The following is a 27,210-nucleotide window of genomic DNA, read 5'->3' on the forward strand; positions in this document are numbered from 1 at the left end:
CACACTCCTTATAACCCATACTGGGCGGGAACCCCCTTTTGGTGTTTAGCCATTGAAAAATAGCAGATCTACAAGCTATACGAGCTTGTAGGTCGGTCTGCTATTTTTTTTTTATCGTGAAAATGTGGCGCAAATCTTTGAATATACCTATATATTCTTTCAGAGCGAACGTTTTTAACTCAAATCTTTGAACAACATATTTTCAGACGGGGGGGTCGGCGGCCAAATACAGATATTTTGGGAGGTCCTTGCCATGGAAATGTTTGCTAACGACTGACATTAGAAACATGGGGTTTTTCAGAAAACTGCCAGGATTCGGAAGGCATTTGTAGAAACGTCCTCGGGTCTAAATGGGTTAAGATGGTCGACTAAAAGATGCTAGCTAAAGATTTACTACTGACGCCACTCGGATAAATATGGGGTGCGTGTGTGCTCGTGCGCGTGCGTGCGTGTTTGAGAATAATAACATATATGGATTAGAGATAGGGGATATACAGTATATACAGTATAAGAGGGGGTGGAGGAGAGGGAAGGTAAAACTTTTGTTGAAATATTTGATTACATGGCCCCCAGACGGCTGAATGACTGTGTTGAGTTATATAGAGCACACGCCCACGCCTGCCACCCCGAGGGCTGAGAATCTTATAGAACGGCGGTCCCTCGCTCGCTCTGATGCTTCTCACGTGATGTGAGAGAGAGAGAGGGAGAGAGAGAGAGAGAGAGAGAGAGAGAGAGAGAGGAGCTGTGACTTGAACCACCTGCACTCATAAGATAAGGCCTGTATACTGTACTCATGGTGCTATAGTCAGTGGTTCCCAAAGTGGGGACTACTGGGGACCCCCAGGGGTACTTGAGGGAGTTCCAGGGGGTCCCCTGCAGCTAAATGATAGTTTGGAACCAAATGGACCCTTATGGGTCTGTAACTCTGAGAGTGTACAAATGGAAGCAAATGGACCCATTTGTACATTGATTTTACAATATAAATTGGGGGTCCCAGAGATAGAAATGACATGAAATGGGGGTCTGTAGACTAACGCATGTCAATCTGGGGGGGGGTCCTTGGAATAAAACAGGCTGAAAATCACTGCTAGAGCCGTATAAATCATCTCTTATGGGGGTCCCTGCAGGCATATCTTTTCTAATGGGGGTCCGCGGGCTATATATAGTGTCAGTTTGGGGGTCCTTGACATGAAAAATGTTTGGGAACCACTGTGCTATAGTGTACGAAGAAGAAGCGTCCATGGACCACAGGCTATAGGGCTCTCATGGGTATTTGAAGGGGTCTCGACTGAGTAAAGTAATGGAATTGTTTCATTTCACTAATATGTACACGCTAATATAATATTGTATCGCGTTTAATTGTAAACCCTTGTTTATTCTCGAGAGGCACTGCTGTTACACTCATTTCATTTACGCTGACTGACTTAAAATCAATTACACATCGTGTAATGTGTATTTGAACTGTTTCAAAATGATTGCATTGAAACAAGTTAGAAAATTAGTTTTAAGAGCATTCCAGGAGTCCAGGGACTTTATAAAAGACAAAGATTTGCCAAACTCAGTCTGAGCCCTATAGGGATTTGAAGTAAAAAGGAACAGGAAGTAATTGGATAGACATCTCCCACGCACGCACGCACGCACGCACGCACGCATGTAAGTAACTCACACTTCTAGTAGTACTGTCTGGGTGATATGGATTTTCCATCTATAATAACATAGATGGCAAATCCATATACAGTATAATATAAATCATATACTTTTCCCCCAGGGTGAGAAGTGGAGCAGCGCTGAGATACAGCAGTTGGACTGGTTTACTATATGCCATTTGGGTTTAATCACGTTTTGGCTTTGGTCAATGGTTTTGCCTGAATGATGTCATATTTGTGGTGGTCCTGCCGGCCAAAGATCAAGGCAGCTGTTGAAAAGCGCTCTCGTGTTTTCGGAGGAGGAACAGCACACTCACTGCCACAGTTATAGCTTATAACATAATGACCTCACCTTTTAGTATCTCAGCCCTTCTCAGCTGCTCAAGGTCGCTGCTTTAGGTATCGGTTGTTATCAGTGCTCAGTGGAGTCGGCTCCCAGTCCCACCATGCCTCCAAACCTTCGTGTTTCCCCAAACCAACTGTGTTGTGTTTGTCCCACGATCCCACCCACTGTGTACAAAGATGCACACGGCGCACACCAAAGTCCTTGTAGCGCTGCCCGGCCCGCACGGGAGGGAGGGAACTGCAGAGGGAATCTTGACAAAACAAAGAAAAGTGGCCGCACATCACGCCAATAGCCAAGAGTGACAATATTTTATTAGGACGCAGCAGCAATTAAGACAAATTAATCCAACGTTTCGGCGGTAGGTCCCTACCCATTTTGGGGGCGGGAACCCCTTTTGGTGTTTTAAACATTATGTTATAATTTAGCTATTGAAAAATAGCAGATCCACAAGCTCGTAGCGCGCCACTCTACGAGCTTGTAGGTTTTTTTTAAACCGTGAAAATATTTATTTCAGAAAAGGATTTAGAAGATTTTATTTTTTATTTTTTATTTTTTTGAGGTCAGGCCTAATTGGGCTTAAGCCTTCATCAGGGAACACAGAGCACACCACGGTTCCGTCCCACCCAGACAGTTATCTCACATACACAGCTGTATAGTTTTAGCAGTATCCCCAGAGGAATATTGGCCTCCCACAGAGTCCCACAGACAGCACCTCTCATTGGGCAGCACGGGGCCCTGCCTCCCCTTGAACTTGAACAACTCCTCCTGTAGGAGGAATCTCTAGCCAACAGGGGCCATCCGTCCAGACAGGCTCCTGGAAGCCTTGTGGACCAAAAGCTCAGTGTCTCTCATCTTGAACGGTCTCTCTGTACGAGAGGAGTGCTGCATGCCGAAGCACTTTAAAGACAAACAGCGTCTCAACTGCTGAAATGCTGAATTACTTGAATTCATGCTTCCTAATGATGTTTACGACAGAGAAATCAAATTAGCAATGCCACTGTAAAGTTATTACAAGTTTTACAAATATATTTCTGATGTATTTTTATTATTCCCCACATGCAGGCTCACCTGGTGGCTGCGTTCGAGCAGAGTCTAGGCAACATGACCATCAGGCTGAAGAGTCTCACCATGACCGCAGAGCAGAAGGTGAACCTCTTTCGTGTCGGGCGCGTTGTGTCCCCCCCGCACCATTCGGAGCAACATTTTCGGGCCTCAAACATGCTAATGTTTATGCTAATGCTAATGCTAATGCTAACATGCTACTCTGTTGAGGACACGGTCAAAGTATATATAACGCAGCTCTCTAAATACTAACGCTAATTGTCTCCGTTGACTCTGTATATATAGGACTCTGAGCTCAACGAGTTGAGGAAAACCATCGAGCTGCTGAAGAGGCAGAACGCTGTGGCGCAGGCGGCCATCAACGGAGTCATCAACACCCCGGAGCTCTCTCCCAAAGCAGACAGGACAGGTGAGGTTAACGACCCCCCCCCCCCACCCAGCAGCCCTGATGAAACCACACATTACACACACAAACACAACATGTTAGTGGTGGGAAAAGTACTCAATAGTTTTATGTACTTCAGTACAAGCACCAATACTGCAATTTAGAACTACTTCGGTACAATCGAAAGAACGGAATTGAAAATGTACTTGCGTAAAAGTACAAAAGTGTCGGCATCAAAATGTACCTAAAGTACTAAAAGTAAAAGTACTCATATTGCAGAATGTCCCATTTCACAAGTTCAAAATGTGTACAGAATCTATTGAAAATAGCCGATCTACAAGCTCACAATGCGTTGCGTTGCGACGCATTGTGAGCTTGTAGATCGGCTATTTTCAAATGGCCGAAATGTATAGGGTTGAAGTGGTTAATGTATGTTTACTAACCCAAAATTAAAATCTCCAAAGTAACTAGTAACTAAAGTTTTCAAATAATTGTACTGAAGTAAAAGTATACAAATTCTGGCTCTGAGATGTAGTGGAGTAGAAGTGAGAAGTACTAGAAATTGGAAATACTCAGGTAAAGTACAAATACCCCAACATTGTACTTGAGTACAGCACTTAAGTAAAAGTACTTAGTTACTTTCCACCACTGGTCCCTGACCCTGTCTTCATCCTCATTCCCTGCCTCTCAGGTGGCAGTAATGGCAGCCCCCACCACCACCACCATCATCAGCAACAACAACAACAGCAGCAGCAGCAGCAAAGCCAGCAACATCAGCCTGACCTGCGGATCCGGAGGCAGCTCTCCTCGGACAGCGTCAGCAGCATAGCCAGCGCCACCAGCCACTCCAGCGTAGGTTCCAACATGGACACGGACGCCAAGAACAAGAAGAAGAACAAGAAGAACTGGGTGAGTTGTCCCTGGGAGTGAGAAGATCGATCCCCCTTCCCTGTGGTGTTATACAGCAAAGTCTGGCTAAAGTCTAATAATGGTGCAGCAATAAGGGTCAAACTGACACTTTTCGGAGCTACAGGCACACGACACATGTCGCCGACATGTGCTGTTACCGTACAGCGATTGTTGGCGACAGGTGTCGTGTGTCTTCAGATTTTTGTACGGTCGCAGATGCAGCTTTAAGCCCAAACCACACCAGTGATATAGCCATGCAGCTCCTTGCAACCAAACGGCTGTGAGTAGTTGCATGCAACCATTATCCCCAATGGCAGTTGCAACTAGTTGCATTGGTGTGGTATGTCCTTCAAACTGTTTTCTTAGCAAGGAGTTGCAACTAGTTACATTGGTGTGGTATGTCCTTAAAACTGTTTTCTTAGCAAGGAGTTGCAACTAGTTGCATTAGTGTGGTATGTTCTTAAAACTGTTTTGTAGCAAGGAGTTGCAACTAGTTGCATTGGTGTGGTATGTCCTTAAAACTGTTTTCTTAGCAAGGAGTTGCAACTAGTTATATTGGTGTGGTATGTCCTTAAAACTGTTTTGTTGCAACTAGTTGCATTAGTGTGGTTTGGGTAGTTATTGTATGCCTGAAGCAAATGAAAAGGTTTGATGTGCTAGTTTACTACTAGGCCACTTGAGGCCACTTGAACCTCAGCATATATATAAATTGGCATCTGGTTTCTATAGTGGTAGCATCACCCTGTCTCGGAACCATAATGCACGGTATCTTGCTGTATGTTGTTGTTCTGTCTGGTGACAATGGACAATACCTCTCACAGCTCCCCTTCCCTGCAGCACAATCACCCACAGGTGTCTGCCATCAAGCAATCGGGGCTGGTTTGCCATTGTCAGTTCAGGTGTTATGATGTGGACATACTTTTCAATAATTAAGAGGTCTTGGAGACCTTTGTCTTTGTGATGGTATTTTTTAGATGAGCTGCAACTGCAAAACGTAACGTAACTGTACTGAGGCCAACTGTGTCTGTGTATTCATATGCCAGTCTATGTGCACATTCGTCCACCAGAGGGTGCTAAAGTCTTAAACAAACGTGGGCTGGGCATTATCCTATGATGCTACAAATATTAATCACACTATATTATTATACAGTAGTTAGATTAGTTACAGTATGCAGACTAAATCTCTTCAGTGAAATCTACAATCTTACAAAGCATATCAACGCGGCATGTTGCGAATCTTGGCCTATTTTTTTGCCAAATGCCGAACAGGGCATGGGGTTCTTTTTTTGTGTCTTTCGCCTTTATTTTATATTTTTTCATGGAGGGACAGACAGTAGGCTGACAGGAAATGGGGGGGGGGGGTGAAATGCAGCAAAGGCCGTCGGGATCGGGAGTCGAACCGGCGGCCACACTGCCAGACTGGATTATATACCAGCCTGGTATAAGGTGCCTGGACCACTGAGCCACGGCCCAGGCCGGGTTCTTAACAACTAACAATAGATGGCAGGTTGGAAGACAATGACGACTTAATGCAACAACGTCTCTGTGTTGCTGTGCCTGCGGTCGTAGCTCATGTGAGTTGACAGGCTGTGTGAGCGCATATATAGCGGCCTGGGAGTCGCTCAGCAGATGCAGTATCCCAGACAGTGCGTTGGTCTCATCGAGTTCCTGCTTTTAGGTTGCAATGATAACAAACGACCTTCCTATATGTCTGGACGGAGAGCAGACTCCAGGTGTCAGGGACTCGGGGTGTGTGTGTGTGTGTGCGTACGAGCGTGCGTGCATGGCTTCCTCTACTGTAGCATGTCCATGCATGTGGTCTATATGGTCCATAGTGTGTATATGCGTTTGATTTGTAATGGTGTGTTGGTTTATACGGGCTGTGCGGGTTACAGGATGTAATGGAACATGGTGAATTGTATAGCTGTGTTATCATGTAGCCTATACTGCTTTTCATATTTCGTATGCAATATGAAATGTGTTTTACAGAATGTAATAATTGGTTGTAGGCTACATGAGGCTGTAGACTGCTAACACGTTATCGGTGGTCGTGTGTTAGTGAAGGTTTAATAGAAGTTTGACTTGATTTATTACTAACCCATTGGTAGTTTATCAACAGCCTATTTATTTATTATCTGTTGCTTCCAATTCATGCTTCTTCTCCCCTTTTCATATGCCAGCCCCACGGCCCTGTTCACGGTCCTGTGCACAGTAAACATCCTCAGTGTTCAATTATCCATCGGTGACTCTGAGAGAGTACATTAAATTCATCTTTATATCTTTAATTAAATGAAATAAATCCTGGGCACACCTGACCCTTTATGCCTGAACTTCTTTGCCACATTTTGCTATCTTGAAAAACATTTTAAAACGGTTCAACTAGCTTAGTTGTGAGCTTGTTTATTTTAAAATATTTTTTTTAAAATAGTAAAAATCACACTTGTGACTTGAGGGGCGCTCTCATCGCCGTACAATCATCATACGTCACATTCCGTGCTCAGCCAATCAAATCATCTCACATTTGGTACTCGCAAACACACAGAGCTGGGGATAGGAGGGGCTAGTTAGTGCTCCTCAAAAAAAATGTCAAATATGTTATATAGGAATAAGGGGTAAGGGGTGGCACAAGACATAATAGCACTTACTCTCTCAGAGTTCATTTAACACCCAGGACTTTACAGTGGATGAACATGTGCGGTTTGTCTCTTTCCTTGTCTTTCCTTCTGTGCTATCGCTTTGATGTGGCAGGTGTATGAGGTAAGGAATGGATGGTATGGAACAGCAGCTAGCCCCTCCCTCCAGCAGCTAGCCCCTCCCACCTCTAGCAGCACTATAGGTTTACTAATTAAGCCAAATTCCAAAACCCAAAATCTCGGCCACTCGCTCACTCACACTCGGTCACTACAGCATGGTGGTGTCACGGTGAAACTGGTGACCTGCTGAAATACGTCACAATCGTGTTGACATCACATAACGTCAGTGTCCGAACACAAATCATTGTGGTTTGTTCATTAGCAGAGTTCAACCTATAGCGGTGTTTAGTCCACGCATTTAAAGACTTCCATGTAAGTTGTGTGAAGTCCACAAGATGGCCACATGTTTCGGCAGGGTACCAATTTCACCATAATTTGCCATGCTGGAGAGAGTGAGTGAGTGGCCGAGATTTTGGCTATTGGAATTTGGCTTAAGTGTCCTGTCCTGTCCCCGTGTCCTCTGTCTGTCCTCTGACTCTCTCCTTAGTCTGCACTAGTGCTTCTAGTATCCTATAGTATACCCTGTTGCCGATGTCTTATGGGACCTCGAGTCACCTGCTCCCAAACACAAACTTCTCGCTCAAAGCATGCGGTTACATTTGTACACCAAGTTACAAATGGATAATTTGAACCCATTTAGGCCTGACGTCGAAATAAAAAAAAAAGTCTTCTGAAAGAATATATATATATTCAAAGATTTGTGCCGCATTGTCACGATTTTTCAAAAATAGCTGACCTACAAGCTCGTATAGCGTGCCACTCGGTGGCGCGCTACGAGCTTGTAGATCTGCTATTTTTAAATAGCTAAAGTAAAACATAATGCTTAGTTAAAACACCAAAAGGGGTGGTGTACTCCAATTTACAAATGGATAATTTGAGGATTTAACATATGCATATTAAAATTACAGTGATTAGGCATATAGCACAGACCTATACTTGCAAAGTAGTGAGTTTGCCATACAATCATTTTGCTACACAATTGTGGTTTTAATGTGTTATTATTATTATTATTATTAATATCACACTCTCAAATGAAAAGATTGTGTTTAGAGCCAGCACTCAACCCATAAGACGACCTATTCCTTTATTTCCTTTTGCCTTTCCGTGCACTCTCTTTCCAACTCCTTCAGAGCTGTTTTCCTACCCTCTTTTCCCTCTCAGCCACGTGTGTTGGCGGGTCATTCCATTCCAAGCACACGCTCGCACACACACACACACACACACACACACACACACACACACACACACACACACACACAGTCACACACATATTCCCCCGTGATCTCACTGCCCCCCTCATGCCCCTGTTTGTCTCCCCCCCCCCCCCCCCCCCCCCCCCCACAGCTACGGAGCTCCTTCAAGCAGGCGTTCGGAAAGAAGAAATCCCCCAAGTCGGCCTCCTCCCACTCTGACATCGAGGAGATGACGGACTGCTCGCTGCCCTCCTCGCCCAAGCTGCCCCACCACAACGGAACCTCCTCACACGCTCCTCACCACCACATGCTCAGGAACACACACTCCAACTCGCTGTACGTACACTAGTATACAGGACCTGTGTAGCATGAGCTGGAACCGTCAAACTGTTCTTCGATGTTTAATCCAGCTAGTATAGTTCTGCTATTTTTGAAAAATCGTGAAAATGTTTGAATATATTCTGTCAGAGCGAACGTTTTTAACTCAAATCTTTGCTTCTGTGTGCGCAGACTGTCGGAGTGTCTAGACAGCGAGGCGGAGACGGTGATGCAGCTCCGCAGTGAACTCAGGGAGAAGGAGATGAAGCTGACAGACATCAGGCTGGAGGCTCTCAGCTCCGCTCATCAACTGGACCAGCTCCGAGAGGCCATGAACCGCATGCAGGTACACAGCAGTCAGTCACACCCCGTTTGGATGCCATGTAGTAGCGGCACAGTTCATTCACTGATCCTGCCAGCATGCCTTACATTACATACAAAGATGCACCTTGGCTGGTAATCCGGTATTTATTTTATTTAGCGAATGCAAAGTCCTTAAGCCAAGCGGTTGCCTCCTGGTCTGCTGTATGGAGGGGTGATTAATCCTCCTTCCAGTCTTTGGAGAGGACAAACTTCCATGATGTGCTTCATAGTTTGCTCCTCACCACACGCACACAGTGGGCTTGGGCTACTGCCCCATTTGTGAAGGCTGGCCTTGGACACAAGTTTACAACGAAATTAATCCTACTGCCTATCCCTCTATAAAATATAAAACAAAGGTCGAAAGGACCAATGGACAGGTCTAGAGGTCCTAAAGTCCTGATCTCTCTCTTCGTTTCCTGTCTACATACTGTACTATAAAGGCATGCATAAATTACCCCGAATACATATATATATTTTTTTAAATCAACGGCATTCGCATAAGAAAGGCTTTACACAGCAAGATGTCCTTAAAAGCAATGTTAGATTGAGAGTCAGTAAATGTAGTTGACGTGTGTGTGTGTGTGTGTGTGTGTGTGTGTGTGTGTGTGTGTGTGTGTGTGTGTGTGTGTGTGTGTGTGTGTGTGTGTGTGTGTGTGTGTGTGTGTGTGTGTGTGTGTGTGTGTGTGTGTGTGTGCGCGTGCGTGTGTGCGTGCACGTTTGTGTGTATTCCTACAGTGTGAGATAGAGAAACTGAAGACGGAGAATGACCGTCTGAAGCTCCATAGTTCTCAGGTGTCCATCTCCTCGTCCCCTACTCCACACCACCACACACACCTCCAGGGCCAGGGGGGCCCCGCCCCGGGGCTCTCCCAGCACAGCATCAACCTCAGCACCAGCGAGTCCACCAGCCTGGGTAAGACTATAGTCTGTTTTTATCGGTTCCCAGATGGGGGTTCATACGGTTTGTTAGACCAGTGTTTTCCCAACCTGTGTGTCGCGGAGCGTTGGTGTGCCGTTTGATGTGTCCAGGTGCTCCGCCTGATTTGACCGAAATTAACACTATCCCTCCCCCGAAAGCAATAGTGAGCTGCAGGATTGAACGTGTGTTTTGTTTTGCTGTGTGTACTTACTCTACGTGTGTTCGCCATGACAGACATGCTGCTGGATGACACCGCTGGTGATGGAGGCATGAGGAAGGAGGGCCGCCATGTCAGGATAGTAGTCAGCTTGGACGAGGACAAGTGGAGAGAGGTGAGAGGTTTTTATTTTATTTAACCCAGATCGGAGATCGGATTCTAAAAATGTCTTCTACATCCTGACAGTTCGATTTTTCAAAAAATAGCCTATGGGAAAAATGCATTGGGATTCATTTCCTGGGCCACTCGTCGTTCTGAAAGGGGGTGGGACTGCGACGCTCTATACATTTCATAGACGCTGTCGACCAGGTCTCGTGTCGAGCATCGAATGACGTTTTTTCCGATCACTTACTGAGCGCTGACGCGGTTTACCCACCTCTCTGTAACAGGAGAGCCGTCCTCACCACTTCCTGATCGGATGCATCGGCGTGAGTGGCAAAACCAAGTGGGACGTCCTGGACGGAGTGGTCCGACGCCTCTTTAAGGTAACATGACTGTACTAGTGAGACAAAGCTTCTGACATAACATGACTGTACTAGTGAGACAAAGCTTCTGACATAACATGACTACTAGTGAGACAAAGCTTCTGACATAACATGACTGTACTAGTGAGACAAAGCTTCTGACATAACATGACTACTAGTGAGACAAAGCTTCTGACATAACAGGACTACTAGTGAGACAAAGCTTCTGACATAACATGACTACTAGTGAGACAAAGCTTCTGACATAGCATGACTACTAGTGAGACAAAGCTTCTGACATAACATGACTACTAGTGAGACAAAGCTTCTGACCTAACATGACTACTTGTGAGACAAAGCTTCTGACATAGCATGACTACTAGTGAGACAAAGCTTCTGACATAGCATGGCTACTAGTGAGACAAAGCTTCTGACATAACAGGACTACTAGTGAGACAAAGCTTCTGACATAACAGGACTACTAGTGAGACAAAGCTTCTGACATAACAGGACTACTAGTGAGACAAAGCTTCTGACATAGCATGGCTACTAGTGAGACAAAGCTTCTGACATAGCATGACTACTAGTGAGACAAAGCTTCTGACATAACAGGACTACTAGTGAGACAAAGCTTCTGACATAACATGACTACTAGTGAGACAAAGCTTCTGACATAACATGACTGTACTAGTGAGACAAAGCTTCTGACATAACATGACTACTAGTGAGACAAGGCTTCTGACATAACATGACTGTTCTAGTGAGACAAAGCTTCTGACATAACATGACTACTAGTGAGGCAAGGCTTCTGACATAACATGACTACTAGTGAGACAAAGCTTCTGACATAACATGACTGTACTAGTGAGACAAAGCTTCTGACATAACATGACTACTAGTGAGAAAAAAGCTTCTGACATAAGATGACTACTAATGAGACAAAGCTTCTGACATAACATGACTGTACTAGTTTAGTTTAGTTTAGTTAGGATCCCCATTAGCTGTTACACCTGGCAACAGATATTCTTTAGGATCCCCACAGTTTCCCAGCCCTTCTGGGGGGCCTGCATGGTGTCATGCCTGTAACGTGTGTTCCTCCTTCCTTCATCAGGAGTACATCAGCCACGTGGACCCAGTGAGCCAGCTGGGGCTGAGCTGCGACAGCGTGGAGGGCTACAGCATCGGAGACGTCCACCGCCTCAGCAACGGCCCCAGCCCGGCCCACACCCCCGAGCTGCTGCCCTGCGGGTACCTGGTGGGAGACAGCAACACCATCAACATCCAACTCAAAGGTACACATTTCAACACTCTGTCTGTGTATACTGTGCACTGTGCAGCTCTGTGGTCGCATTCATTCAGACCAAAAAGAAACGGGCAAAATAAATACAAGGGGGTGTTTCTTAACAAACATTGGTCATATACTGTATAGACCAGTGGTTCCCAAACGATTTATCTCGAGACCCAGGAGAAACATTTGATGGTCTCCCGCTGGGACCCAAACTAGTGAAAATATAGCCAAACTACAAACTCACAACACGCCACGGTGCGACCTGTTGTGACATTGTAGATCTGCTATTTTCACCATGTAAACGTTTTTTTTCTTCACTCTCTGTTAATTTTGTATTATTATTATTTTATTCTTTTTTGCAGGATATTATTATTTTAGTATAATTTTTTGCGGCATAATAATACGGTAACTTAAAACAAAAAAATGTAGGAAACAAAAATCTTACGTGGGTATTTACTATACTATTTATTTACCCATAAAAATGTGTCCGTGGCCCCGGGGACCCACTGTTGTGGGGGAAACAGTTATAATAAGATCAGTGTTGATTTCGTCGACTAAAACTATGACAAAATAATTTGTCGACAACCTTTATCCACTGATGAAAACTAAATGCAAAATAAATGAAAACTAAGACTAAAAATATTGACAATTTCATAAAAAAATAAAAACTAGACTAAAATGTTAGTGGACGAGAGATCCAGTATAAGTCATTTTACACTTGGTTGCATGCTGAAAATAGCTGATCTACAAGCTCACAACGTTGTGAACTTGTCGATCTGCTATTTTCAGCGAGTGTGAAACCAGTCATTGCGACGGCATCAAGGCACCGCCAAAATACACACAAAAGACTAAATCTACACTTGATTTAGTCGACTAAAATCTCATGACATTTAGTCGACTAAAACTAGACTTAACACTAAAACATTCCCGCAGTGACAAAAATGTGACTAAGACTAAATTAAAACGGGTGCGCTTCAAAACGCCACTGAGCAACTTCCACTGACATGAATAGAGTTATCGCGCCGGTTCAGTCTCTATTAACCCATTCTGACCTGAGATCAGATTCATACGAGGTTTCCACTGGGACACACACTGGTCTGATTAACCCATTCTGACCCGAGATCAGAGTCTAAAAATGTCGGTCGCTCTTCGATTTTTCAAAATAGCAGACCTACAAGCTCGTAGGGCGCCACTCGGTGGCGCGCTATCAGCTTGTAGATCTGCTATTTTTCAATAGCTAAAGCATAACATGATGCTAACACCGAAATGGGTTCCCGTTCAGAATGGGTTAAGGCTGTCCCCGAACATTCAGGGTTCGAATGTTCGCTCGTTGGCACTCGAATCTTAATTTATTATTCAATAATTTGAAAGTCCTGCATGACAGCAGAAGAGACAAACACAGTAGCCTACACAGGTGGAACAAATTAATGAAAGAGAGACAGCTAACGAGCAAGCTACACTCTCGTTTTAGCTGACTCGACTCTCTATCCTTCTTTATACTCTATCTACGGTGTGTGTCCCCCCGACTAGGTGTGAGCAGTGACAGCGTGGACTCCCTGGTGTTCGACACCCTCATCCCCAAGCCCATGCTGCAGCGCTACGTGGCCCTGCTGAGGGAGCACCGGCGGGTCATCCTCTCGGGACCCAGCGGGACGGGGAAGACCTACCTGGCCAATCAGCTGTCCCGGCACTTCCTGCTGCAGGAGGGGCGGCCCCTGACGCCGCACGCCGTCGTCACCTTCAACGTGGACCACAAGTCTAGCAAGGTATTACAGCACGCAGCCGTGTTTGTTTTTATGTTTGTTTTAGTCGTAGTCTCTTGAATAGTTCATAGTTCATTTAGTTTTATAGTCACCTGGAATGTCTTAGCGTTTTTAGTCTAGTTTTGCTCGACTAAATATCATATGATTTTAGTCGACTAAATCTACAGTTGCCTTGATGCCGTCATAATGACTTGTTTTTTTTCACTCGCTGAAAATAGCCGATCTACAGCCCACAAGGTGTCGCAGCGCGACGCGTTGTGAGCTTGTAGATCGGCTCTTTTCATGCAACTAATTGTAAAATGACTTATACTGTATCTCTTGTCCACTAACAGTCCCTTCCTAACATTTTAGTCTAGTTTGTATTTGTTGATGAAATTGTCAATATATTTAGTCACAGTTTTAGTCGTCATAGCTTAGTTTTCATTTAATTTTCATTTAGTTTCCATTTAGTTTTCGTCAGTGGAAAAAGATAATCGACAAACATTTTTTGTCTTAATTTTAGTCACCGAAATCAACTTTGCAGTACAGAACGTACACAGTGCTTTAATTGAAGAAAAAAAAAAAGAAAACTTGGTTCAATAATATGTACCTTTTAACTTAAGTTAAGTTGTCAATACACACACACATTCCTGTGATATTGTCTTATATGAATACAGTATGTGACAATTAAATCCCAAACATATTGGGAAGATATAAACTAAGAACTATTTGAAAATATCATTAGACCCTGGTTAGACGACCCCCCCCCACCCACACACACACACACACACACACACACACACACACACACACACACACACACACACACACACACACACACACACACACACACACACACACACTGACACACCTTTCAAAGTCTATTATTAAATTCTCTCTCTCTCTCTCTCTCTGTCTCCCTCTCTCTGTCTCCCTCTCTCTCTCTCTCTCTCTCTCTCTCTCTCTCTCTCTCTCTCTCTCTCTGTCTCTCTCTCGCTGTAGGAGTTACGTCAGTACCTGTCGGGTCTGGCAGAGCAGTGCAGTGGTGAAGGAGGAGCAGAGGTCCCCCTGGTGGTGATCCTGGACAACCTGCACCACATCAGTTCACTGGGAGAAATCTTCAACGGTCTCTTCAACAGCAAATACCAGCGCAGGTCAGTCTGCACTAATATACTAGTTTAGTCAATCTATGCACAGACTAGTTAGCACTAACTTACCAGCGCTGGCCAGTGTGTGCATGCAATCTCCATGGAACACAATTCGTTATGCATAGCCTCCTATTTGCAGCAATTGTATCCCTGCACGCACGCACAACACGCACGCACGCACGCACGCACGCACGCACACACACACACACACACACACACACACACACACACACACACACACACCACACGGTAGCATAATAGTGCTAACATCTCTCTCTCTCTCTATCCCCAGCCCCTACATCATTGGAACCATGAGCCAAGCAACATCCTCTGCACCCAACCTCCAACTTCACCACAACTTCAGGTATAATAATAAACTGTCTATGAAACAGTAGATGAAATATACCTTCCATTCGGTATACGGTACAGGCCCTATAAGTAAAAAAACGCTGTGTGCTTTGCCAGGTGGGTGCTGTGTGCCAACCACATGGAGCCCGTGAAGGGGTTCCTGGGCCGCTACCTGAGGAGGAAGCTGATCGTGGTGGAGATCGGCAGCCGGACGCGGAACGCGGAGCTGGTGAGGATCATCGACTGGATCCCTCGCGTCTGGCAGCACCTCAACCGCTTCCTGGAGGCACACAGCTCCTCCGACGTCACCATCGGTAGGAGAGATCTGAACCGCGACGTTGAATGTGCAGGAGTTGTCGATTTTTACAACTTTCAGGGTTAAACTAAACTAGGCTATATTAAGGGGTGTTATTTTGTTGGTGTCTTTTACCTTCTGAAGTTCTGGGTGCAAAAACTTTATGAAAAAAATCTATTTCTAATCTCTCACACAACTCTCACAGTGTAATCCAAGTGTGTTTGGTGTTTTAAACATTGTTATACTTTAGCTATTGAAAAATAGCAGATCTACAAGCTCATAGCGGTTGAAAAATCGTGCAAACATGCCTCAAATATTTGAATATATATTCTTTCAGAGGCATATTTCATATAATTTTTGGGGTCCTTGACATGAAATATTGAGAACCACTGATGAAAAAAATACATTTTATAAAATATTTGTTTTTAAATTTCGACGTCAGGCCTAAATGGGTTAATTTGTGGTTCCACTTTAGGAACTAAGATGCATGTCAACTCTACCTTCTCCCTCTACCTTGTTCGTCCTGTAAATTCATTCATTGCCATACTGTCCCTGTCTGCACAATATACTGTATGTGGTCCTATGTCTCACCTGTGTGAACCCCCCCTCCCCCCCCCTCTCCCCTCCAGGGCCTCGACTCTTCCTGTCCTGTCCCATGGATGTGGAGGGCTCCAGGGTGTGGTTCACTGACCTGTGGAACTACTCCATCATCCCCTACATGCTGGAGGCTGTCAGAGAGGGACTGCAGGTAATTTGGACACATACTATACAGCGACAACACACCATGGGCTGGACTGAGACAAACAAATTTGGCTCGGACATTTTCGCGGGGGATTTTGGCCCAGACTGTGCCCACCAGAGGGTCGGCCCACAGGGCATAATGCCTGGTACGTCCTGAGGCCAGTCCACCCCCTGCAACACACACAACGCAACGCAACGCAACGCAACGCAACGCACACACACGCACACGCACACGCACACGCACACACACACACACACACACACACACACACACACACACACACACACACACACACAGAGGCCCAATCCCAATCCACTCCCTTGCTGACTCAATGAGCCCTCACTGACTTAGCTGCGCGTTCATGTGAAGTCTGCGAGGGCTTGAGGGATGTCCCATTTGAAATCGGTATAAGTCAGTGAGGGCTCAGCCCCGCCCCTTTATGTGCCCTTTGCCAAAGTCACCATCGATGCTGACTTTGGCTGACTTTAGCAAAGAAATTACCCACAGTTCATAGCGTTACCAGGGGAATGAGGGGATGTCAAATCATTTAAGTATGCAAATGTGTTATGTATCGCGGTTAGAATGTCAACAAACACAATAGTGCTTTCTCACTGTTCTCAAAAGGAGACGGAATGGAAGGATATAGGCTATTATATTTAATAACAACAATAATAATAATAAGGGAAACATGATGAGAAATGACTAATGAGCAAAGTAAAATAATATGGAAATGAAATGTATAATGAATATTATTATATATGAATATTCATTTACAACCCATGATGAGGGAGGCAATTTTCAGAAAACTGTCAGGATGTAGAAGACATTTGTAGAATCGTTCCCAGGTGTGTAAATGGGTTAAGGAAAAAGGGCCCGCCCCTGCCGCAAGATGGAGTCCTGAGAGTGACGTTGACCTTGTCTCTCTCTCTCTCTCTCTCTCTCTCGCTCATAGCTGTACGGTCGCAGGGCGGCGTGGGAGGACCCCGCGCGCTGGGTGATTGACACCTACCCGTGGTCGGCCGCGGCCACGCCCAGCGACTGGCCCCCGCTGCTCCAGCTTCGACCGGAGGACGTGGGCTTCGACGGTTACTCCGCCCCCAGAGAGGGAGTCAGGAAGGAGCCGCCGCAGAGCGACAGCGACGCCGATCCACTGGTGAGAATATTAAAAACACACACACACACGCTTTTACTGTTTATGAAGTTCTTTGATTGGCGAACGCAGTGAGCACTAACTGTAGAAGCTGGCCTAAACTGTCTGTGTGTCATGCTGTAACACCACCGGCCCGCCACCAGAGGGCGAAGCTGTGTCACACACAAAAAACACACACACACACTCCCCCCTGTCAGGTGTAAAGGAGCAACTTGGACACTCAAGCATGAAGGAAGCATGAGTTAAGTCCGTTGCTCTCCCCAGGTTGGCGGAGGGTGTGTAGAGCCCAGGATCACATTAGATGATTGACACAGGGGTGAAAATGGGTTACAAAATCGTGGGATAAAAAATATATTAAAGAAAAAAAGAAACACACACACACACACACACACACACACACACACACAAAACTTAACTTAAAAAAACTTTAAAAGAAAAAAACTTTAAAAAAAACGTAAAAACGTAACTGAAAAAGAAATCTTAAAAAAACACTTAAAAATAATAATAAAAAAAAGAGAACTTAAAAAAAACCTTTAAAAAAGTACGTAATTTATTCTAATTGTTGTTATTGCAATTTACGAGCTGCGTTCGCTTCCCGCATTTGCGCGTCTTACTTGTTGATTAGGAAGATCTGTCGATAATTTAATTCTGTTTCAAAGCGGTCTGTGTTTGCTATAGCGGTGGGAAGCAGCCATGTTGACTCAATGTTGACAAAAGGTCAAGTCTAGGGACACTAGTTACTGATGGTGAAGTCCATTTTTTTAACTCCCTAGGGGTCCCCGGACCCCACTTTGGGAACCACTGCTATAACTAACTATACAAGTTTTTCTTTTTTTTTTTTTACAGCAAAGGTAAATCTGTAGCATGTAGAAACCACAGTTCACAGGACTGCATAATATATATGAACTTACTTTCAAATAGGATAGACTTTTGTCACAGACACATATTTCAAATTACAAGTGTAAATAAATGATACATTGGAAACAACAGTGAAACATTAATCTAAGTAAGGAACAGTTGTGTACAAATAGTATAAGTCTTTTTTTTTGGTAGTAGTCCTCTGTCATAATCCCCACCCATAAATAGCAGATCTACAAGCTGGGCTTGTAGATCGGCTATTTATAGCATGCAACCAAGCGTAAAATGACTTATACTGGATCTCTTGTCCACTAGTCCCTTCCTAACAGTTTTAGTCTAGATTTTGTTTGTTGACGAAATTGTCAGCATATTTAGTCTTAGTTTTAGTCATCGTAGCTTAATTTCCATTTAGTTTTCGTCAGTGGAAAAAAACGTAGTCGACGGACATTTTTCGTCTTAGTTTTAGTCGTCGTAGCTTAGTTTCCATTTAGTTTTCGTCAGTGAAAAAAGGTAGTCGACGGACATTCTTCGTCTTCATTTTAGTCGACTAAACCAACACTGCTCCTTTCTTGTTTGGCTGCAGATGAACATGCTGATGAGACTGAAGGAGGCAGCGACGTCCTCCAGCCCTCAGAGCTACGACAGTGACTCCAACAGTAACGGTCACCAGGACGACATCCTGGACTCGTCGCTGGAGTCCACCTTGTGACCACATCGTCGTGTATTCTATACTCTTTGTTTTATTTTGTTTTTTCAGTCACTATAAGAAGAAACCCCCCCCCCCCCTCCCTTCGTCAAGAGTTTGACTTGATGCCACAAAACAAGAACCGCCTTAATTTGGGTGCTGGTAACCCAAATGTGAAGGGAATGATTGCAGGTTAGACAAAAATGAGCAACAAAGTTTTTTCTTTCTTTTTTCTTCTTTCTTTTTTTTTTTTACCACAGTGGCCCTCTCAGCTCCTGTAGCAGGAGCCCTGTTAATAATAAAAAAAATACTCAATGAGGGAAGAAGTGTCGCCATAGCCATCATCATCGGCCAACACCTTCCCATTCATCACCAGCCATCATTCTTTCACCGCTCAAAGGGCTGCTCCCTCAGCTACTGATGCCCGAGGACGGCTACTAAAACTCCTTCGGGAGATTCCAACGGTATCTTAAGTCAAGAGACCTGACTTGAGCCCTCCAAACCGCTGGTGTTTAAGAGATCTGATCCTTGAATGAATCATTGGGGTTCCAGTTGTGATACGTTGAAACAGGAGGACCCAGGATTCAAAATGCACCCCCCCCCCCCAGCTGCTGTGCACCAAGCCTGGCTAGAGATGGCGCTGCAGGCTGAACGACTGGATGCTTATAGAGCACAATGACGGCACAAAAACCTCCAACCAATCAATAGGTGGACATCATCAGACAGCCATCCTCTTCTGTCATCCTCTCTGTCTGTCTGTGTGTGTGTGCGGCCTGCAGGGGGAGCTGCAGAGGCATGTCTTTGTGGATTCATTGTTTTTGGGTTTTTTTACAGGGTTGCACGTGTTTCTATAGAGACACAAGATTTTTGTGAACCAAAATATATATAATGTTACCTGTAAAAAAAAAACTATTACTTAACTTATTACATTCATCCCTTATAACACCCCAACAACCCCCTTCATGTGTTTTGCTCACTGTCCATTTTGGCCCCCAGCTGCTGCTGCTGCTGCTGTTGTAGCACAACTTACAAGTCTCTCTCTTTTGGTGCTGCTGGACTAAAACAAAACTGAACTAAAACAAACAATGCCTTACTCTTTTTTTTTCTTTTTTTTTGTAACAGATGATGTGCATTAGCTACTTATTTGTCTGTTGTTATTGTTTATATGTCTCTAAAATGGGCAGTAAACTTTACAGGGCTCCGGGTCTCGCCAACCCCCACCCCCCCTTCCCGCAAGCCGCCGCGCTCCGGGGACAGGCAAGGCGGCCTCGGTGGGGTCAAGGAGTGTTGACCCTTTTACCATATCAAACACCAGTGCCGCGGTATCGATGACGTGAATGGAAAAGCAGGCCTTTGGGTTTAGTATTTTTACGTTTGTATGAATAACAACCCCCCCTCCCCTCCGCAGTGCTGAGAGATCTGTAAATATTCTGACAACCAGCGAGAGGAAAGATTCTTTTGGTGCTCTATCAATATGTGTTTCCCGTATTGATTAGATGAGGGACGATTTGTTGATCACAAAGCCTTGTCAAACTTCACTCTGTGCTTTTTTTCCCCATGCTCGTTGTCTGTTTTGATTATGTGGTTTTTTTGTGATCAACAATATGTTGACTTAATCATGTAACAACTAGTGTACATGCTGCTTTGTTTATAGTAATCTAATTCTACTTGAGATATAATGGTAACTATAAACTTATAAGGTACTCCCGGCTGGGCGGACACGAACGTATTGTTTGGCATCGTTTGACTTGAGAAAGTTGTACTTTTTTACTCTTCAGTCCGGCCTTTGAGGAACGGTGGACAGAGGCTGTTTCAGTCCAGCGTTTCTTCCATTGCTATTGGTGTTTTTGAGTGTACTTATCATCACAGATTCCCTATGCAACATTCATTTTGATCTCAAAATGGAAGCCAAACCTGTGAGGTGCATTCCTGACTCACTTTTCTTTTATTATTATTATAATTTTTTTATCCCCAGCACTGCCAGGAGGTGTAAAACATGGTACAAACAGATTTGTGAATGCTTTTTTTGGACTTGCGTCCATCACGTTCTTTGTCCATATAAATATATATATATATATATATATGTGTTGGTGCATTTTAAAGAGGTTGTGTCTTTATGGTAAATGTAAGCACAAAAGAAAAAACGAATTATGTATGCTTTGTCTCGTGAAAAAAGAAAGCCTGCTTTTGAGATGTGCGGGTGCTGAATGGCCAGTCAGTTGATATTAACATACTCACAAAACTCAAATGAATGTGTTTAGCCTTCTTTGCTACAGTATATGTACATTTTCTATGTAACATAACTTTGTAAATATTTGATTACCTTGCAGCATTTTGATGACCCCTTTTCTAGCCGATTTGTAACAGTACTTGAAAATGAGTATGTTGTGTACAGTCTCTTACAGCAGAGCAGCTCATCACTGACTCTGCACAGGGCTATATGGAGAATTCAATCTGATATCACTGTACTAGTCTTAAGTTATTGTGATTCAATAAAAGTAATGATTATTTATGGTCGAATTTAATCCTGTTTCTGTCTCTCTCTCTGTCTCATGAATATAATTCCACTGATTAGATCAGTGATACTCAACCTCAGGCCCGCGGGCCACATCAGGCCCGCGGGACCATTATGACTGGCCCACCAATGAAAATCAAAAAAAAAAGAAGAAAAATAAATCTGGAAAATGAAATAAAAATAAATAAATCTGAATGAAGTTATCTTTAATTACATTATTATAAGTAATACTATTAGAGTTGTACTATTACTCGAACGAAAATAAAAGCTTGGTGGGGGGGGGGGGAGAGATGCAATGCAAATGAAAGACATATACTGTGTATCCCTATTCCCTGACATAATTTTATAGCTAAACGGACAGAATTCTATTTTATTTGAATGATGAAACCCAGCTGCCATTAATAGTTGGAAATGGAAATGGAAATTGCGGAAATTGCGGAAATGGAAATTGCGGAAATGGTGGAAATGGAAATTGCGGAAATGCGGAAATGGAAATTGCGGAAATTGCGGAAATGGTAATTGCGGAAATTGCGGAAATGGTGGAAATGGAAATTGCGGAAATGGAAATTGAGGAAATTGCGGAAATGGAAATTGCGGAAATGGTAATTGCGGAAATTGCTCTTCACTTATAGCTATCTATTTTCAGGTAGATTGTTTTATTTTACTCAGTCAGCCATATCACTACTCATTTTTTTTCATGAAAAAGGTCATAGCTGGGTAATCTATTTTCAGGCAAATTGTGTTTATTGTATTTTATTTTACTCAGCCATAACAATTTATTTTCTGTTAACCAACTTGCTGGCTGGCAGGCAGGCAGACAGCTACTCATAGACAGACAGACAGCTACTCATGGAGAATTGGACAGGCAGGCAGTCAGACAGCTACTCATAGACAGGCAGACAGACAGCTACTCATGGAGAATTGGACAGGCAGGCAGACAGCTACTCATGGACAATTGGACAGGCAGGAAGGCAGACAGCTACTCATAGACAGACAGACAGCTACTCATGGACAATTGGACAGGCAGGAAGGCAGACAGCTACTCATAGACAGACAGACAGCTACTCATAGACAATTGGGCAGGCAGGCAGACAGCTACTCATAGACAGACAGACAGCTACTCATGGACAATTGGACAGGCAGGAAGGCAGACAGCTACTCATAGACAGGCAGACAGACAGCTACTCATGGACAATTAGGCAGGCAGGCAGACAGCTACTCAGACAGGCAGACAGACAGCTACTAATGGACAATTGGACAGGCAGGCAGACAGACAGCTACTCATAGACAGGCAGGCAGACAGCTACTCATAGACAGGCAGACAGTAAGACAGCTACTCATTGACAGACAGACAAATAACTACTCATGGACAGACAGACAGACAGGCAGGCAGGCAGGCAAAGAGCTACTCATGTTATTATGTTATTATAACAGCTACTCATGTTATGTGCAATAATTTGTGCAGTTATGGAAACTGCTCTTTGTGTTTATGCAAGAAAATGTAACACATTTATTTATTTACATATTGTGTGCATGCACATTGTACTTTGATACATTTTACGAAAATAAAGCAATTGAAAGAGAGAAGTTATCAAGTATCATTAATGTCGTAATTTTATCTACTGGCCCCTGGCCCCTTGCCATTTTTGTAATGTGGCCCACAGGTAAATCTATTTGAGTATCCCTGGATTAGATCAAATAAGAAAATGTGAGTTTTAAGTATACGTAAATGGGTCAGCTAAATTGAATCTCAGCACTTTGTCAGACAGACTGATTAAAAAGCACATTGAATTGTTTACAATTTTATTTGGCCTTTGTACAAAAGTATGAAACAACAATACATATATATACAACACATAATACATAGCAACATAGTTATTAAACAAATTCATATAAATTATTCATGAAATAGCTACTTATTTTTTCAATAAACAACTCTATTAAAAGTCAAGGTAAAAGAAACTATTGTTGGCATAAAAAATGTCCATACAAAATTGTACAAAATACTGTACAGTTGAAAAAGTAGCTGTGCAAAACAGCAAATCGTTTCATTTTTCAGAAGCATCTCGTAATGTGAGATTTATGTTTTTTTTTATATATATAGGCCTAATATGGAAACGATGAGGATATGGGGGTCTATCTGAAATCCAATCAGCGGTTGGCATACAGTTTATATTTTCACTTGCTCATGTTCTATATTTGTAGGCCTAAGAATAATTTAAGATACAGTAATTTCTTCTTGGTCTGACTCTGAGAAGTCCGAGTGCTTGCTGGAGAGGGAGGGCGAGGAGGAGAGGTTGCTGGATCCGACGCTGCTCAGCTGACCCCCGGCCGTCGGCGAGAGGCACAGCGCCCTCCTCCTCCTCGTGCCAAACTCTTCGTCCTCCTCCATCTCCTCCTCTTCCTCCGCGGAGGACTTCTTGCCCACGTCGCTGAGGTCGGGGTGCGGGTTGGTCTTGGTGGGCAGCGTCTGCTCACGACAACCTCCCGACGACAGCAGCTCCCGTTCCTTGGAGTTCCTCCACTTCATGCGCCTGTTCTGGAACCAGATCTTCACCTGCAAGTGCAAAAAAAGACAGGTGAGTTTTAATATGATGTGCACACAATGATCTGTAAACATGGACACTGTAGGCAAAGCAGTTGCAGGCCTCGTTAAAAAGTGTGTTCTTTTTTTCCTAAGAATCACCAAAGAATGAGTCTATATATGTAGCCCAGCCGGGGAATAGTTAATTATCGAGTTTTCGCTCCAGATCAAAAGTAAACAAACAGTAGCCTACAGTCTCAATCTAGTGCAACCAACAACAGGTTCCGTGCATCACGCACCTGTCTAACCAAGGTTCCTATACACCTACTGCAACACAAACAGGCTGTTTATTATTTATTTATTTACCTGTGAGTCCTTCAGGCCCAGTTTGGAGGCCAGTTTCTTCCGGTCGGGTTTGCTGATATATTTCTGCTTCTGGAACATCTTCTCCAGGGCTTTGCGCTGCACGTCAGAGAACACCGCTCTCCTCAACATCCCTCTGCGCGGTTTGCCCCTGGCGGCCAAAGGCCACGAGAACGTCCCGGGGATGGGAACAACAGATGAAGACGCTGCAATCCAATCAAAACAAAAAAATTAGGAGAACGTTATTTATTTATTCCCCCCCTTTATATCAACACATCACAATAAACTATATATTGCCACGGTGAAGTGTCCTGTAACTGTTTTTGCCGTGGCTTTTTCTAGTTTTTATGAATGCGCCTCCCCCCTCCCTCCCCTTCCTCCGCCATTGCGATACGTCTCCGCTTGGAGTGAAATGGCACGAGGTGACTAATTAGCACATTGGCCGGTCCCCAAGTGCATTGGTATGGTAAAGAGGTAGCATATCCTTTAAGGAACCCTGGCGAGGCTGGATAGAGGAGTTAATAAACCGTGAACAGTAATTGTGTAGTAATGAACTAACGCAGAAAAGACTCTGGACAGGCGGCGAAGGCCATATATTATCGCAACAAAGGGAGATTTACACTTTCAAACTAAACACCACTGCATACCAGAATACTGATGCCCAGGCCAGGGGCCCGGAGAGGCGCATTTTTTTCCTGCCCTCAAATCATTTTCATTAAATGAACACGAAAAGCTATTCAGGGACGCTCGAGTTGTTTTGTTGCGGGCATTCAGCCGAGCCCGTGAAAAGACTCCCCAACTCCATTATGATTTGTCTTGAATGAAAGCACGGACTAGCGACTTTATAGACTTTTCTAAGAGATTATTCTTTATCTCAACTTCGTTGATTGGTCTGGATTGAGAATAGAGGACCGTTTAGGCCGGGCATAGCGAGAAGAGAGGAGTGTATAGCTGAGGAGGAATTGGTAAACCTATATCCCATCCCATGATATGAGAGATGCCATTGAGAGAGAAATTATTGTGATTTTTTTTTTTTAAGCACTTTGGAACTGTACCAACTAGCCTATAGCATATAGGCCTGTCGGTTATTAGCCTATACAAAACGTGTTGTGTTTTGTGTGCTATATGAAACCTTCACATACAGTTGTTGGGACTCCCTCTGTCCCTGTGCGCACCCTGAGAAGCATGAACAATTTAACAACGACGCGCTATGTGGTCTTGTGAGAATATTGAAACGTCTCAATAGGGCCTAATAGGGAAATTAGTGCATGACTGGTTCACGCCTTTGGCCCGCCTGGTAGAAGTCACTACCCCGAGGTCTGTGGGTGGTTTGGCCGGTGGGAGCTGACCGAATTGGTCACGGTGCTGAAAGCTTTGTTGACCGCTGGGCGGCCCATTGCCCCGGCGCTGTGGGAAAACGCGGGGCCGTGGAAATGCCAAAACGCCCCCAAAAGGGAAGAGGGGGGGGGGGGACTCAACTTGCACCCTGGCTCAAATCGTGAGCGTGACGATTTGGGATAATTGGTTAATTAGGGGGTGGGTGAAGACCCGGCAGGGGCACATGCAGGTCTTCTTAATAAGACATTGATTTCTGCTGCGCAATTGCGACCCAAAACAGAGAACATGCCAAACTAATTTTAAGTGCAAGTTGCAACAGTGTATAGGCTAGGCTATATGCCAAACCAAAGACAAGTAGATATAACAGAGAGCTGAGTTGAGCTGCTTACCTGGTAAATAGGGGGCCCTGAATAGAGGATGAAAGGTTCCGTCCCAGTAAGGAATGTGGAACGCCTTGGACTGTATGTGGACCGTGGGAGGGGACGAGGCTGTGGAGGGGACATCACACACACATTATAGAAACATTATAATCTTTCTTATAGAATGGGAAATATAATGGCATATATACAGTACTACAGATTAATGTTTAAAATGCATCTATATCACTTGCATGCATGCAGGCTTGCACTCAGTCATACCGGTCTTTGGTGATGGCGCCAGGATGGCGCTGACTCCAAACTTGAGGAACGTTGAGTCTTTACTGTTTGACACATGATGAGACGTTTTCGGAGAGCACGATTCGCGCGTCACCGCGGCTGTCGTCGTTGTGAACATCCCGCGCTCCGCCGCCGCGTGCACGCCGGTGAAGGACATGGTGGCGGACGCCGTGGGCAGACTCAGAGAGACGCAGGTGGCCGCCGACGGCATGCAGGTCCTGCTGTTCATGTATACTGGCGCCGCCGCCGGCCTGCTTATCCGCAGCAGGTCCTCCACGAGAAAGCTGGAGTGGTTGTGGTGGAAAGTGGACGGCAGGGACTGGTGGTGGTGGAGCGGCCCCAGCGCGGCCGCGGCGGGCCGATACAGCCCGGGGTACATGGCGGAGGGGGCGAGGACGCTTGGGATCATCATGGTCCCGATGGCTGCGATGTGGGAGGGAGGGAGGGAGGGAGGGGAAAAAAAAATCAGCTCTTGAAATATTCCGTCTTTTTAAAGCGAAGAGAAACTATGTCCTGTTGAACGGGTAGCAAGCAACTCGTCTGGTTTCTCTCACTCCAGGGAGAGGCATTTTATAGCGGAGTGCCCCCCCAAAGACCCTCTGAGGGCTGACAGCCTCAACAATGGGGATCAACAAAGTTCTCCACATGGTTCGCTTTCATGCGACGTCCCCGGCGCGCTGATTGGCCACAGAGCAGCAATTTATGATTGCATTAGACTTCATAAGCAAGCAACGCAATCTCCTGCACAAAAGGGGCACAGTCATCAATTTTACATATTGACCACTTTCCCTTTCTTGTGAATTTGTTTTGTTTGGCATGAGACGCAAGTGCACACTAATTAAAAAGCAATCTTTAAAGATTCAAACACGGGTTGGGAACTGCCATTTTCCATTCAAGGTCCATTTTTTTGTTTATGGCTCAAACTAGGATTATATATATATATACACACATGCAATAATCTATGGAGTAGGCCTATATATATT

General features: G+C 44.5%; 2 protein-coding genes across 5 annotated transcripts in view; one reads left to right on the forward strand and one right to left on the reverse strand.

Annotated features, from left to right (window-relative positions):
• Positions 1 to 21,356, forward strand: part of nav2a (neuron navigator 2a) — a 158,074-nt gene extending 136,718 nt beyond the window's left edge. For all 4 annotated transcript variants that reach the window (XM_080766478.1, XM_080766479.1, XM_080766480.1 and 1 more), the window contains 16 exons: positions 3,055 to 3,138; positions 3,340 to 3,463; positions 4,131 to 4,348; positions 8,446 to 8,630; positions 8,805 to 8,958; positions 9,711 to 9,888; positions 10,129 to 10,226; positions 10,501 to 10,596; positions 11,687 to 11,867; positions 13,394 to 13,629; positions 14,608 to 14,759; positions 15,046 to 15,117; positions 15,219 to 15,415; positions 16,026 to 16,144; positions 17,091 to 17,291; positions 18,730 to 21,356. In XM_080766478.1, coding sequence (XP_080622604.1) covers positions 3,055 to 3,138; positions 3,340 to 3,463; positions 4,131 to 4,348; positions 8,446 to 8,630; positions 8,805 to 8,958; positions 9,711 to 9,888; positions 10,129 to 10,226; positions 10,501 to 10,596; positions 11,687 to 11,867; positions 13,394 to 13,629; positions 14,608 to 14,759; positions 15,046 to 15,117; positions 15,219 to 15,415; positions 16,026 to 16,144; positions 17,091 to 17,291; positions 18,730 to 18,855 — 2,421 coding nt within the window. In that variant the 3' untranslated portion in view covers positions 18,856 to 21,356. The remainder of the gene's footprint in view (positions 1 to 3,054; positions 3,139 to 3,339; positions 3,464 to 4,130; positions 4,349 to 8,445; positions 8,631 to 8,804; positions 8,959 to 9,710; positions 9,889 to 10,128; positions 10,227 to 10,500; positions 10,597 to 11,686; positions 11,868 to 13,393; positions 13,630 to 14,607; positions 14,760 to 15,045; positions 15,118 to 15,218; positions 15,416 to 16,025; positions 16,145 to 17,090; positions 17,292 to 18,729) is intronic.
• Positions 21,357 to 23,564: 2,208 nt separating this feature from the next.
• Positions 23,565 to 26,639, reverse strand: dbx1a (developing brain homeobox 1a; the record flags this gene model as incomplete). Its single annotated transcript, XM_080760448.1, has 4 exons — positions 23,565 to 23,903; positions 24,237 to 24,439; positions 25,961 to 26,059; positions 26,210 to 26,639. The coding sequence occupies 4 exons, from the start codon at positions 26,637 to 26,639 to the stop codon at positions 23,565 to 23,567; spliced, it is 1,071 nt and encodes a 356-aa protein (XP_080616574.1).
• Positions 26,640 to 27,210: the final 571 nt, after the last annotated feature.

Source organism: Protomyctophum bolini, assembly GCF_963924005.1.
Source record: "Protomyctophum bolini genome assembly, chromosome: 1".
NCBI lineage: Eukaryota > Metazoa > Chordata > Actinopteri > Myctophiformes > Myctophidae > Protomyctophum > Protomyctophum bolini.